The sequence below is a fragment of the Podarcis melisellensis genome (genome assembly GCF_964234715.1).
Source record: "Podarcis melisellensis genome assembly, chromosome: 5".
In the NCBI taxonomy this organism is placed as follows: Eukaryota; Metazoa; Chordata; class Lepidosauria; order Squamata; family Lacertidae; genus Podarcis; species Podarcis melisellensis.
In genome coordinates, this window is record NC_138537.1 from 92,634,553 (window position 1) to 92,649,583 (window position 15,031).

General features: G+C 43.6%; 1 protein-coding gene across 1 annotated transcript in view; it reads left to right on the plus strand.

The window, feature by feature from the left end:
• The window catches only part of ATOH8 (atonal bHLH transcription factor 8), a 31,836-nt gene extending 17,470 nt beyond the window's left edge, over positions 1–14,366 (plus strand). The window contains exon 3 of the mRNA XM_081911896.1: positions 11,361–14,366. Within this exon, the coding sequence (XP_081768022.1) occupies positions 11,361–11,366 (6 nt within the window). The 3' untranslated portion in view covers positions 11,367–14,366. The remainder of the gene's footprint in view (positions 1–11,360) is intronic.
• Positions 14,367–15,031: the final 665 nt, after the last annotated feature.

Sequence of the window (15,031 nt, forward strand, 5' to 3'; positions counted from 1 at the left end):
CTTGCAGAAGGTCCTAGGTTTAACCCCCAGCAGCCACAGGCGTGTGTGGCAAAGATTCCCGTCGGAGACACTAAAGAGCCTTGGCCAGTCCATGTTGACAACTCTGAGTTAAGACGAACCAATGGGCTGTCTCCATATAAGGCAGCTTCCTATGTTCCTGTCTCTAAATATATAATTTAAAAGTAGCTTCATATTTTATATAATCTGTGTCCACTGCATGGCTGTCAACTTACAGATTTGAAAATAAGGGACCAGCAGCCTCGAAAATAAGGGATCAGCAGCCAAAATAAGGGATTTTCAGAGCACAGGTACGTTCAACTTCTGAGCCCCTCCGAGCCAAAGGCAGAAAGCCCAGCCAGCAGCCAAACGAAGCCTCAAGTGGTGGTTCCCACAGTGCAGCAACCCAGCAAAGGGGATGCAGCAAGGAAAACCATCGTCACCTCTCCACTGGGAAGCGCTGAGCAAAGGCGAGTCCCCAGGCAACACGGCCAATTTGATTGGCACAAGGCATGCAAGTTCCACCCCCCCAGTCGTTCTTAGACTCCTTATTGGGTGAGCAATGCAGCCAAGCAACACAGTTGGAGCCTCCCTCCTCCCTGGCCGGCAGGGAGGGAGGGAGAGGAGCTGCTTCCTTTGAAACCCGGGAAATTTAAGGGACATCATCAATAAGGAACAGCAGCGGGACACAGTGCTGGGATAAGGGAGTTTGCCGCCAAATAAGGGACGGTTGACAGCTATTTTCCGCTGTCCATATTAGATGTAAAGCCCTGTTAAAGAGGTGTGATATCTATCCATTTTATCTTTGATTGTACAACAGCATTTCTGTACTGGCTGAGAGACTTAGTCCTACGGTTTGATTATTTAAACAAACCCTCTCTTTTCCACCTGGAAACTAACATGCTTTCTGTGTGGTGTGTGTTTTTATCCTGCTGTTCACTAAGTAGCCATAGGAAATTATTTGATTGCGGATTGAAAGATTCAGTGAGCCAATATAATCAGTCTCCAGCAAGCCCACCTGACTGCAGTATGCAACACTACAGTCTGCTCCCTCTTTCTCCCTCCCTGTGTCACTTTCAGACTTGTTCCAGTTTTCCACTGCGGGGCAAGCTTTTCACACTCCCCAGATGTAGCTGGTTGGAGCTTGTTCTGGCAGGCAGAGTCTCCAGATGTTACACTTACCGGCTTGTGTATAACCTTTGTGTTCGATCATCTATATGATGTTCCTAGCATGGAAATACTGTTTCCCATCCCTGTTCCATTTTGCTATTACAGCAGGAAATCGTGGATAAATGTTGTGCTCCATCTTTCACTTCTTCCAGTGCTAAAATGTTGAGCTCTATGGGTGAGTTCAGTATGGGTGAATGTTTAATTGAGTGCTGGAGGTAGTTTGGGAATTAAAAAACAAGGAGTTTAATAAGCTACTAAAAAAGGTATGTTTTTTATGCTTCTCTCTCTTAGAGGGCCATCATTCAGTCAACTTTGACAAGCTTGCTACCTGCCCTCCGTAGGAGAAAATTGAACATAAGAACTCTGCTGAATTAGACCAAAGGCCATCAATTCCAGCATCCTATTCTTACCAGTGTTCGAAACTCCCATTGTTCTAGGCGCATTTTGCGACAGGGAATTTCATTAGCGTGAGCAGTTTCTGAGCTCCGGGCGCAGTACTGTGCCTAAGATTTCAGATTAAAACTGCAGAGTGGAAGGAAAGGACGATCTTTTTCTGCCTCCCCACTTCCAGCTACTCTCTGAAGGCTGGAGAAGAGACCCTCTTAAGAATATTAGGGGCGTGGGCAGGAGAAGGACTGGGCCATGTGAAAAATGAACATAATATTTTAGCTGCAGTTCATTCATTTTCAGCTTTGTATTCTTGTTATAAAAAAGTGTGCCTAGACATTCAGTTGTTGAGCCCCCAACCTAGGTTTTAAGGTGCCATTTAGCTCCTACCTTTCCTATCTCAGTTTCTAAGAGATTCTTACAGTGGCCAACCAGAAGCCCACAAACAGGAACTGTCCCCACTTGTGATTCCCAACAACACTTCTTCAGAGGCATAATGCCTCCAGCTGTAGAGGTAGAACATAGAAACACTAGCCAAGACGGATCCTATGTTTCTGATTTGAATCTGAGGCCCATTTCACTCTGAGCCAGTGTGGTGTAGTGGTTAAGAGCGGTGGACTCGTAATCTGGTGAACCGGGTTCGCGTCTCCGCTCCTCCACATGCAGCTGCTGGGTGGCCTTGGGCTAGTCACACTTCTCTGAAGTCTCTCAGCCCCACTCTCCTCACAGAGTGTTTGTTGTGGAGGAGGAAGGGAAAGGAGAATGTTAGCCACTTTGAGATTCCTTTGGGTAGTGATAACGCAGGATATCAAATCCAAACTCTTCTTCTTCTAATGCTCAGAAAAAAAGTTTACTTCTGATGATATAAAAATAAGCATTGTCTGCTCTAGAAAAAGTTGCTGGTTTTGGTGGCTCATCTATCAGGACAGGACACAAATCCTGGCCAATTAACTGTGTGGCATTCAGCTTCCTCTGAGTGCAGAAAAATTCATGGGGGTAGCTGAAAATTTCCAATTGTAGCTCCTGCCGCCAGATTATCTACTTACTCTTAGGGGAGGCCGGTGCGTAGGAGGCAAGGTAAATTGTGCAGAGATGCAGCTTTTGAGGATTATGGGAGACTTCCACTATTTCATTTGCTTTATCTCTCACAGCACACACAAGAACTTCTCTTGCAGCAGGAATGATGGCTGAGAAGAAGCAGATCATTGATAAAGTAGACTAAATGAAATGTGGCTTTTTCCTGGTAACGTAGGAAGCCAACTTGTACTAAGTCAGACCCTTGGTACATCGGCTCAGTATAATCTATGAATGGCACCAGCTCTCCAGGTTTTTCCCAGGCATATGTCCTTCCCAGGCTTATCTGAAGACACTGGGGATCATACTTGGGACCTTGTAGATGAAAAATATCTGCTCTGCCACTGAGCTTTGGCCTCGCTTCCTTGCCTACTGCATAGTTCCCTTGAGCATTCAGAGCATAGCAAAAAAGTTTCTGGAATTATTGACCTCACACTTTTCATCCTCTTTGAACCCTCAGGGGACCTTGCAGTACAAAACAATGTAAAATAGCAGTCAGACTGTTACAACAAGTTAATAAGCGACTGGTCACCAGCAGTAATAAATGCTAAGAACAACCAGCCAGATCAACAAACCTGAGCAGTCAGAATTTGCAAGCATTTCCATAAAATGCACACCTAAAGTGCTTTTGTCTGCAGCTCAATAAAAGCACACAGTGAGGTGGTGTGCTGTATTTCCTGCAGCAGTTTTACAGTTTGGGGGGCCACAGACAAGAAGGTGCTCTCCTGTGCTTTGAAGGTAAGGAACAGCACCTTGAATTGAGCCTGGGAACAAGGTGGGAGCCAGTGCAACTAATGTAATATCCGTGTGATCTGCGTTCAAACAAATAGGCTCCTGTCAGCAGTCAGCTGCTGCATTTGTAGTCTGAACGCGCAGCTGCTGTGCTTCAATGGATATCTTTAGCTCTTAAAATTCTGACCACAAAGCTGACCCTGCTGTTTGTAGGACTGAGGTAAAGGATATTGTTCCCCTAGGCCAGCTGGAATATTCCTGGAGGCCACACTGCTTTGATGGCCAACTCTGCCTGAGATAGTTGCATAGTTTCATGCAGGGTGAGGCAAATTCCCTTAGGACTCCTGCAGGAAACACCAGCCTTTCTCACAGCAAATATGTAAAGGGTGAAGGTAATAAATGCATGCCCATACGTCTTTAAGCAAGCATGTAGAGAGGTCTGGGAATCTCAATTAGACCAAGGTTTCAAGGGGTGGGTGGGTGGGTGTATAATTTTATGTATTTGCTGTAGGAAAACTGGTGTAACATGGTTGTTTCCTTGAGTTATCGTAATGTGCAGAACTGCTTAGATATTTGCCCATGAGAAGACGCCAGATTCATTCCCCGAGGTACTCATAGCATAATGGTTAATCGTTCCCTGATTCTCAGATATTTGCCCTAGATATTTACTAGGGGCCCTTCGTATGCATGATATCTAATTCTGCCCCGACGCCTACCTTCAGACCCTTAATTGGCAATACAGTGCTACCTCAGGTTAAGTACTTAATTCATTCTGGAGGTCCGTTCTTAACCCGAAGCACCATTTTAGCTGATGGGGCCTCCCGCTGCTGCCGCGCCGCCGGAGCACAATTTCTGTTCTCATCCTGAAGCAAAGTTCTTAACCCGAGGTTTCTGGGTTGGCGGAGTCTGTAACCTGAAGCGTATGTAACCCGAGGCACCACTGTACAAAGGTTTGCCATATATCAACTCTGTGTGTACAACAAACAAACAAGACACAGGACACAAAGGCTACTAGAATAGAAACAAAATAAAAAAATTCCTTCCAGGAGCACCTTAGAGACCAACAAAGTTTGTTATTGGTATGAGATTTTGTGTGCATGCACACTTCTTCATGTACATGCACACGAAAGCTCATACAACAAGCTTAGTTGGTCTCTAAGGTGCTACTGGAAGGATTTTTTTTGTTTTGTTTCGACTATGGCAGACCAACACAGCTCCTGTAACTGCTACTAGAATAGGTTCATTTTGACACTATATGGTTTGTGTCACCTTTTTGAAAACCCAGCAGCATCCTGAGAATTGCGTCCAAATTTCTTTGTGAAATGGAGCAATAAAGGAGCAGAATGTGATCCTCGGAAAGTATCTCATGTGCATCACAATCAGAGAGAAGCTAGATGTTTCTTGGCTGCCCTTTCCCTTCTCTGTAGCACCCAGCCACTCTGACTCCAGTGCTGGAAAGGCAATATTGCTAGCTGCTTTAGTTTTCTGAATGTGACAGTGACTAGCCGTTGGGGGAGGTTGTTGACCTGTGGCTGGTTAACTTTCAAGTGTGTGTGTTTGTTTGTGTGATGTGTTGTGTGTTGTTTGTGTACCCACATGTGTGCTCCTTTTTTGTTCTTCTTAGTTGTTCTGTGCGCGAGCAACACTGTTGAGTAGATGGAAGCTGAGCTGGAGCAGGAAGGGTTTTCCTCCCCCCTCCTCCTCCCCCCGCCTCTCTTGCTCTCCTGGCAGTCCCAGACTCCAGATGTTCAGAATGCTAGTTGGGAAGTCCTGCTGGCGCCACTCAGGGCAGAGGGCAGGGGAAAGGCACGCGAGCTGGAACCCAAAGCACTCAGTCACTGCAGGATTTGGCACACCCCCAACTTTCTGCTGGCACATTCCCCAGCACTCTCCTAGCCATCTGTTCCAAAAAAACACTTTCAGAACCTCATCATCACTCAGGATACAACATTGAGAGCAGCTGTTAGGGAGGCAGGAGGGGGAGGGAACCCTGCAAAAGGTCTCTTTGTGAGAGAGGAAACGGGCTTATAAATAACAGAATAGTTGCTGCTCAATAAAAGCTTTCTGCTAAAATTTGTTTCTGTTTATAATTACGTGTGTGTGTGTTTGTGTGTGTGTACATGCAGAGAATTAAAAATAAAAGGATTATAATGTAAAATGCTGTACAATATTGGTGTACCAATACTTTGTTGCTCCTCGTTAGTGGTCAGATTGAAATAAAATCAAGCACAAAGAACAAAACATGTTTTTCACTCAAGGTTGCCGTGACAGCCTTTTTTGAAGGTTGCAAGCTTTTACGTTTATATTGCAAAAGAAGGACATGAGACAAATGTTTCATGACAATAAGATTGCCTATAATCTAAGTTAGAAGGTGATGAATAAATCAATGGCGATAATAACCAATTTGGTTGCAGTTGGTTGAACTACCCGCCCCCCCTCAACACAACCCCCCCTCCTGCATTGTTGCAATGGTCATGGATCCTGATCATAGAACTAAGCCCTACTGAGCTTAATGTAGCCCTATTCCCAAATAGCTGTGTGTAATATTGCAGTTTTAAGTGCCAAGGAGTGTTTAGGAGATTTCAGGATTTAAACTTCTGGGTCCATGAGCAATTTTTCTTAAACAACTACTATGCAGTTTACTCTGTAAGGTTTGGAATTGCAGATTGCTTGTGCAAATTGGAGGGACGTGGGTGGCGCTGTGGTCTAAACCACTAAGCCTCGTGGGCTTGCCGAGCAGAAGGTCGGCGGTTCAAATCCCCGCAACGGGGTGAGCTCCCATTGCTCTGTCACAGCTCCTGCCAACCTAGCAGTTCGAAAGCACGCTCCGGCGGGAAGGTAAACAGCATTTCCATGTGCTGCTCTGGACTTGGTGTTCCTTTGCGCCAGAAGCGGCTTAGTCGTGCTGGTCACATGACCCGGAAAAACTGTCTGCGGACAAACGCCGGCTCCCTCAGCCTGTAAAGAGAGATGAGCACCACAACCCCAGAGTTGTTTGCGACTGGACTTAACTGTCAGAGATCTTTTACATTTACCTTTTACCTTGTGCAAATTGGTCAAGCAGCTCTTTTTGCATATGTACATGACAGTTACAAGAGCCACACAATTCTTGTGTAGCACCAGTTATATAAAAGTAGCACCCAATGAAGTAATTTAATATTTTTGAAATTTAGGGTACAACCATGGTATAGATGTTGGGACACAGGTGGTGCTGTGCGTTAAACCACAGAGCCTAGGATTTGACAATCAGAAGGTCGGCGGTTCGAATCCCTGTGACGGGGTGAGCTCCCGTTGTTCAGTCCCTGCTCCTGCCAACCTAGCAGTTTGAAAGCATGTCAAAGTGCAAGTAGATAAATAGGTGCCGCTCCTGCGGGAAGGTAAACGGCGTTTCCGTGTGCTGCTCTGGTTCGCCAGAAGCGGCTGTCATGCTGGCCACATGACCCGGAAGCTGTACGCCGGCTCCCTCGGCCAATAAAGCGAGATGAGCGCCGCAACCCCAGAGTCGTCCATGACTCGACCTAATGGTCAGGGGTCCCTTTACCTTTACCCTATGGTATATATATGCGCTGGGATTCAGTTGTGGCAGACCTCGGCACCTCATGTTTCATGGATGACTCCAAAATCTGCTGCCACTGCCGCCTCTCACCTTCCATTGGAATAATAGTGGCAAAGCCTACTCGGGCATCCCATAAGCTCTTAGCCCGGTGTAACTGCAACAGGCGCACTCCCCATGAGCCATCTCTGTTCAGTGTTGTGCTGTTGTGATAATTACATCAGCATCTCTGCTTGCCAGACAGAACAACCTGCCATTTCCTCTGCCAGCATGCTGTTCTGAAGGTTTTCCTGACCCCCACTTCCCAAGGCAGTTGAGGGGCACTGGGGGAGGGGGAGGAAGCCTCGTCGACCTAGTGGGACTCATTGCAGTAGCTGTTACTAGCAGAAATAAACAGCTGAATCTGGCCCACCATATCCATAACCATACTTGCTTACTGATGACCAAAAATGTTAAGTGATTTAATGGGGTGGCATTTAACTATAGATTCATGGGAGAAAAGTTTGAAGGGAGTTGGGTATGTTTAGCCTGGAAAAGCATGGAGTGAGACGCAATATAATGTCCATCTCAAATATTAGAAGGGGTAAGACCCAGGCCAATCGGTACAAATTCCAACACACACACACACAAAGATTTGAAACTTCCTTGTGATATGAGCAGCTGAACAGTGGAACAGACTGCCTTAGGAGGTCTCATTCAATAGAGGGTTTTTTTTAAGCAGAGGCTGACCCATCTAGCAGGGATACTAGTGGATTTCCTTCAGCAGCAGGGAGCTGGACTATAGATGACCTTTGAGATTCCTTGCCCCTCTATGATCCTTTAATGTGAGCAATCCAGCAAAAGTTAATTGGGAATGAATCCTGCAGGAGTATATAGCACGAGCATTTGCATGTTTAGTCAAAAGTTGTTCAATAGGACAAGTGCATGGGATTGTGTGCATGGGATTAGAGCCTTATAGCACATTCCTATATGTGCCTACAGCTGTGGCATCCTGGGCCAGCATCTTTATTGAGGTCTTGTGCATGGTTAGTTCAGACTCCATTAGCTCATTGGCATTTTACGTGCCTTTCTTCTTCTTTTGCTCAGTATGAACAGCATTCAGATGGTCAGGTAGATAGCACTAGAGATGCCCGAAAGTGGTTTTAAGCATTACACGTGACTATGACCTTCATCACAAACTAATGTTTGCTAGATCAGTCACAGTACTGTTACATGCACACCAGTGTCCAAGCAGACATATTTCAAGGATGCATATTTCAAGTCTGCATTCCTTAGAATGAAGGTTATTGGCAACTGTGCTGTATATGGTTTTATTTACACATATATACAGGCTGGGCATAAGCTGGAAGGTGTTGCAGCATCAACACTCCAACAGATCTTTCTCCCCCATTAGTTTTGGAGGCTTGGGGGCAAAGTTGTAACTTCAGATTGAGCATACAGAGGGAGTAAGCCCAGCCCAAGACAAAAACTACCTTCAGGTCTGCTGTTCTCTTATCTTCACCAGTGACATCACCTCCATCCAGCCAAGAGGGGACCATCTGGAAGTGTCTCTAGCTGGTAGTTTTTGTGCTAACCAATCACCTATATTATATGGTCACGCAAAGTGATACTTAACGAAGAGACTGGTTGCAACATGGCTTGGCTGTAAACCAAGATGGATGCATGAATCCTTTGATCTCTTCAGACTTCTTGGAGGAAGAAGAAAGGTCTGTGATGGCGGAAGGCCCAGGGAAGGTGTCAAAGCCCACTAAAACAGTGGCCCAAGCCAGTGACAGTTCTGAACTGAGTACTTCCAGCTTTCTCACCTGCTCTCAACCCAAAACATTTATAGTTCATTTTTTATTGCTGTGCAGTGAGAGAGGTGTGCAGACCTTGAGCATCGTGCAGAATCTTAATTGTCAGAGCCAAGGACTGCACATCCATCAGAATTTGAGCCAAGAGACACTTGAGCATGAGAAGTCCTCCTAGATCATAGGTGCTTAGAAGGCAGGCATTGTCATGAACAGTCAGATACAACTAAACGACAACAACAACAAACATGGTCAGGCCTGTGCAGAGCTTGTCTGAGGCCTGGGGCAGGAGTCTTCTTGGTTATCCACAAGGCCTTTGATAGTCTTGAATGGCCCTTTTTTCTTAAACTGCTGGAAAAATTGTGATTTGGTCAGAGGTTTTTAGATCTAGTAAAGCAATGTGTTCCCATTTGGTCAATTAGGGTCAAGGTGCTGGACTTGTGGTTGCAGTGAGGAGGGTGACGAAGCAGGATTGTCTCCTTGCCCCTTCCTCTTTACAATTGTGGCTGAGGCTTTAGCATATAAGATAAGCGCCAGTTATGACATCAAAGGAATTAAGATCAGCAATGAAAAACAGGCCCTAAGTTTTTTTGCTGATGATACCTTAATAATATCAGATTCAGAGGCAGGGATTTCAGAACTGACAGTGGAACTTGCTAATTTGCAGGTTACTGCTTTAGAGGTAAACTATGCAAAATCCTTTCTTGCATACCTTAATCTACTGTGGCAGGTGTCTTGTGGCACTTATGGCCGATACAGGTCTACAGGGAGCATGCTTTAAATATTTAGGAGTAATGGCAACAAAATGTTTAGCAGAGCTGAGGCAGTGCAACTCTAGCTGCTGCTAAAGTCATGGCAAGCCCTTACTCTCGCTCGGTATGGCTGATTATTGCCGTTAAGATTATGTTCCTGCCAAAGCTTTTATTTATGTTTCTAACATTGCATACAGAGTTCCACCTTGCCCTCTTGCAGTGGTGGCAAAGGTGTATTGAAGACTTCTGCCACGGGGAAAGCAAGCTAGAGCAAGCAAAACAGTGCCATGCACCAAGCCTTGGTCTGTGAGGAAGTCATTGCCTGAATGTCAGTGGCCACAAGGCCACTGGCCAGGCAGCTGGTTCTGTGTTGCAGCTGCTGCACTTAAAACAAAATAGAGGGTGACACAGCAGTGGTCAGGCAGCTGCAACTCATTCTTCAACTGGAGCAAGAGGCTCAGTGTGTCTAGCCTTGAGAAGATAGTAAGTGCGTGCTTGCGACCACATGAGCACGCAGTGAGTTGTGACCAATCCCACTTTCCCAGTTCATGCAACCCTATAGTACATATTTGCAGAATGTGTTCGCTTCATTCCTGCATGCACCTAGTATGTATGGTGGAAAGTGGTTTGTCTGTCTGCCTATTCTCTATGGGTTCTGTTGCCTCCCAAGATATCATTGCCCAATTTGGCATGTTGCCCAATATAGCAGGATAGAAGATGTGTTGAAGTGCTTTGTCTGTCTTGAATCTTCCAACTTTCATCTTCACTGGATGTATATAAGTTCTAGTGTTAGGAGATAGGGAGGGAAAATGTCTCTCCATCCATTTTCTTCACACTATACCTTATCTCTAAACTAAACCTCCTCCCCTGAAAAAATGTTGAAACCTTTGCTCATAGGGTAGCTGCTGCATTCTAGTTTTGAAACATTTTCCAACTCCACAATATCATTTTGGGAGTGAGACAACCAGAACTGTACAGTATTCTAAGTGTTGTTGTACCATAGATTTCTATCATCGTATTATGATAGTGGCAATTTATTTCTCATTAAACTTCTTTTGAGCTTTTTGTTTACAATCAAGAGATATATAAATATTGTGAAATAACCAAATTAATATTTAAATCCTCAATGATCCCTAGTATGGAATTCACCTTTATTTAAGCAGCTACTGCAAACTGGGTTGACATCTTCTTGGAGATATCCACTATGACCCTGAGGTCTCATTCCTGGTCGTTCAATGGCAGTTTAGACCCCAATAGCATATACATAAGATTAAGAGAATAGTGTATATTAACAATGTGTTTGACCCCCAACGTGATACCACTTTACACTTGTTTACATTGAATTGCATTTACCATTTTATTACCCATTCACTCACTTTTGAGCTCTTTGCAATCTCTTTTTCTTTTAAACATCCGGAACAAATTGATATCATCATCAAACTTGGCTACCTCACTCCTCACTCTTAACTCCAGATCAGTGGTTCCCAATTAGCTAATGACCCCCTATTTTTCAAAAGCTGAGCCATGGATCCCCTACTTTTGAAAATGTTGATAACTCTATGGTAGTTACCTGTGCAAAGCAATTTTTTGAAGAAAATGTGGGGTAGCCCCTAATAAGCAAAGGATTTTTGGTATACTAAAAAAACACACCATAAAATTTGTGATATTACCACAAATTGCCATTTGTGACCATAATCATTTTTTACTTTTCTTCCTGGGCCACCATAATATTTCTTCTTAGATGCTTGTCTAGGCAGCATTCAGTTCTGTGGGATGTTACGTCTACCTGCACACACTGTAATCAAAATTATCACTTAGGAAAATAATCCTTCTAGTCAATCGAAGAATCAAGAGTGATTCCTACTTGGTTGTCAGATGTTCTAATAAAATGTCTTTTTTTCTTAGGAGTAACAACTGAACAGGGTGAATCCAGTGACCGTCCCATCCCATGTTGTCATAGTACACATTGTCCAACTGAAAACACAACCTTTCCTTAAGATGAAGACTGCCAACGAGAACTCTCTGGATGTGAGAAACCCATCCCAGAAGTTGCAGATGCTCTCTTCTTACGTCATTCTCTTCTTAAGCCAACCACAGTCTAGTATGTGCAATGTATTGAGCACTTTCCCCCTTTGCTTCCATAGGAATTATTACCCCCAGCAATATAGTGTACTGCGATTTCACTGTAAATGCCAAAGATCTGGTGGAGATTATACACTTGTCACTCAATATAATATGATCCACTAGCAAAAGCAGTCCTCTGCATGTATCAGGAGCCATCAGCATGAACCAGATTTGCTGTGGGAGTCGTTGATTACTTTCAATGGAAATCACATTGAAATGCGTCTTCCGTCTGCATTTGGAAGTGAATGGAGATTTAAATCCCAGTGGAAGCGATGAAATGCAGACAAATGGGTACATTCGGATGATGTACATCTGATGTATGCTTGTGATTCCTGATGTGTGTGGACACGTGCTTTGGGCTGTGACATCAGGGTCTTGTTTTTTTACTTATATGACACCGTCCTGGAGTAGAAAAATTCCCAACATTCCCTTATATAATGTCATTATCACTCCCAGATCATACTTCATAAATCTTTCTTTATTATTTTTTAATCATCCATTTGAATGGATTTTTCTGAAGCACTGAAACCAGGATTTGAAGGAGGAAACAGCTAAGACATACCAACATTTGTTCCAAAATTATTGGTTTTTCTTACTTTCAGCAGGAAAGTTCTGTTTCTTTGATAGTTTTTCACACAAAGACACACACAGGGAGTAAAATAGTGACAAAAAAGAGAACTGCTAACTACAGGAAACATATTTTCATATTTTAAACATGTCATTTAACCCAATGTATTAACCTTTATACCAAAAAAAGAAGAAAAGAAAAGAAAAGAAAAGAAAAGAAAAGGAAGGATAAAGAGCAAGAATGTAAAGTAGCAGAACTATTCCAAAACTGTTTGTCAAGTCCTATTTTGGAATGTAGCAATGTTTAAAAACACATGTAATGCAAAGGCATTTGAATTCTATATTGTATCTTTCACTTCAAATTGAAGTAAAAAAAAAGGTATAGAAAAAGCTCACTTGGAGTAAGCAGGCATTATAAATAGTTCATGTCACACATAAGGCGTCTGCTAAAAAGGAAGAATATAATTCAGTCTCAGTCAAATAATATGGCCTTTTGAAGTCAAATGAAATGGTTGTACGAAGTAGTTAAATTTGGGTTTCTGTTATTTCAGTATAAATTGGGTATTGATTTACAAAATGCAATGGGTTTGAAACTAGCCTTTTTGTACCTACCAGGCTGGGAGACATCACCAAGTAAGTTACTCTTATCTTATTATATGTATTAGAACAAGACTATATCCTACACTTTAAGCCTAAGCTAAAATGCAGAATTCTGGACTATTCAGTTGATGTCCACCACTTTCACTGCACTGAAGGGCTTCTACATACTTTCTCCCTCTGGCGTGGTGATGGTGGGTTAATACTAGAGATAAACCCCTGGAGGAATAGGACAAAAAAGCTGGACTGTCAGGAGTGTCTCTGGAGCTACAAAAGTGATTCCAAGCCCTCACCTTGGACACCAGTTCTCAGCCAGAGGAGCAAGTACAGCAGTTGCAGACCTCAGAACACACCAAGGTGGCAGCTGAAGGTTCAGTGTGATTTCTGCTGCTTCCCAGAGAAGGAAAAGAGACATGTGGTAGTGGCAGGTGACTCCCTATGGAGGAGGAAGCAGTGTGCAGAGGAATGACTCATGGTTTATGTTGTCTCTGCACAAATGCAGAGAGTATGGGAAACAAGCAAGAAGAACTTGAGCTCTTAATACTGAATGGTAAATATGGCCCAGAAGACACTACTGAAACCTAGTGGGATGAGACTCAGGACTGGAATGTAGAAACTGAGGAGTACAAGCTGCTCAAATGGAACTGATCAAACAGGAAGGGAGGAGGGGAGATATTGTAGCAATAGTAAACTTCAACTATTTTGATATCTGTTGGAACTCAAACGCAGCCAAGAATGTAAGGTCCAACAAATTCCTCAGTTGCCTTGCTAACGATTTCCCAGAATTTGGAAGAAGCAACAAGGGGGTCATCTCTCTTGGACCTGGTCCTCACCAACAGGAAGGAACTGACTGATAAGCTAAAAGTAGACAGAACCTTGGGAGAAAGTGATCGTGTCTTCTTGAGTTTCCCTGTACACAGGCAAGGGAAAACTGAATGTAGTCAGACATGCACCCTGGAGTTTGAAGAGGCTGATTTCAAAAAGCTTAAGGAACTATAGGGTGAAGTCCCATGGTCAGAAATACTCAAAAGAGAAGGGGGTTGAAGATGGATGGGAGTTTCTTAAAGGTGAGATATTGAAGTCATAAATGCAGACAATTCCCGTGAGAAAGAAAAGTGGTAGGTCCCTAAAGAAACCAGTGTTGCTGTATAAAGAGCTTACAGGTGGACTAAGATGTAAGGAGGGCATGTATAAGAAATGGAAGAAAGGGTTAAATCATGATGGAAGAGTACACACGAGTAGCAAACAGTTGCAGGCAGGCCAAAGCTAAGAATGAACTCAAGCTTGTAAGAGAGGTTAAACATAATTTAAAAGGTTTCTTTGGCAATGTTCAAAACAAGAGAAACCAGCAAGTATTAGGTCCTCTGTGTGGAGAAGATGGACAAATACTATTGAGTGACAGAGAGAAGGTGGAACTGCAAAACACTTACTTTGCCTGCTTCCGTTCCTTCCAAAAGGAAAGCAATGCCCAACCAGATAACATAGTAAATGATGCAAGGAGCGACCTGAAACCCAAAATAGGAAGAGAGGTGGTAAGGAAACATCTGGCTACTTTAAATGAATTCATATCTCCAGGGCCTGATGAGCTGCACCCAAGGGTAATAAAAGAGCTTGCGGATGTAATCTCAGAGCCTATGTCCATAATTTTTGATAATTCTTGAAGAACAGGAGGCAGGCAAGTGTTGTCCTCATCTTCAAAGTGGAGGGGGGAGAAGACTCTGCACATATATAAATTTTAATAATAATAACTCCTCCTACTCCTACCTATAGTCAGCTTAATGTCAATACCAAGAAAGGTCCTAGAATAGATAATTAAACAGTGAACACTTAGAAAAGGATGCGAAATCACAGCATGGGTTTCTGAATAACAGGTCATGTCAGATGAAACTCATTTCTTTTTTTGACATAGTTATAAGCTTGGTGGATCTGGGGAATGCTATGGGTGTAGGGTATCAAGTCCCCCATGATACTATTGTGGAAAAGCTGGTAAAATGTGGGTTGAACAACTGTTAGGTGGATTTGTAACTGGTTGACTGACCAAACCCAGAGAGTGCTCATTAATGGTTCCTCATCATTCTGCAAAAGAGTGGCAAGTGGGGAGCAGCAGGGTTCTGTCCTGGGCCTCTTGTTGTTCAACATCTTTATAAATGACTTGGACAAAGGAATTGAGGGGATGCTCGGCAAATTTGCAGATGACACCAAACTGGGAGGGGTAGTTAATACCACAGAAGACAGAATTGGGATTCAAGATGCCCTTAACAGATTGGAGAGCTGGGTCCAAACTAACA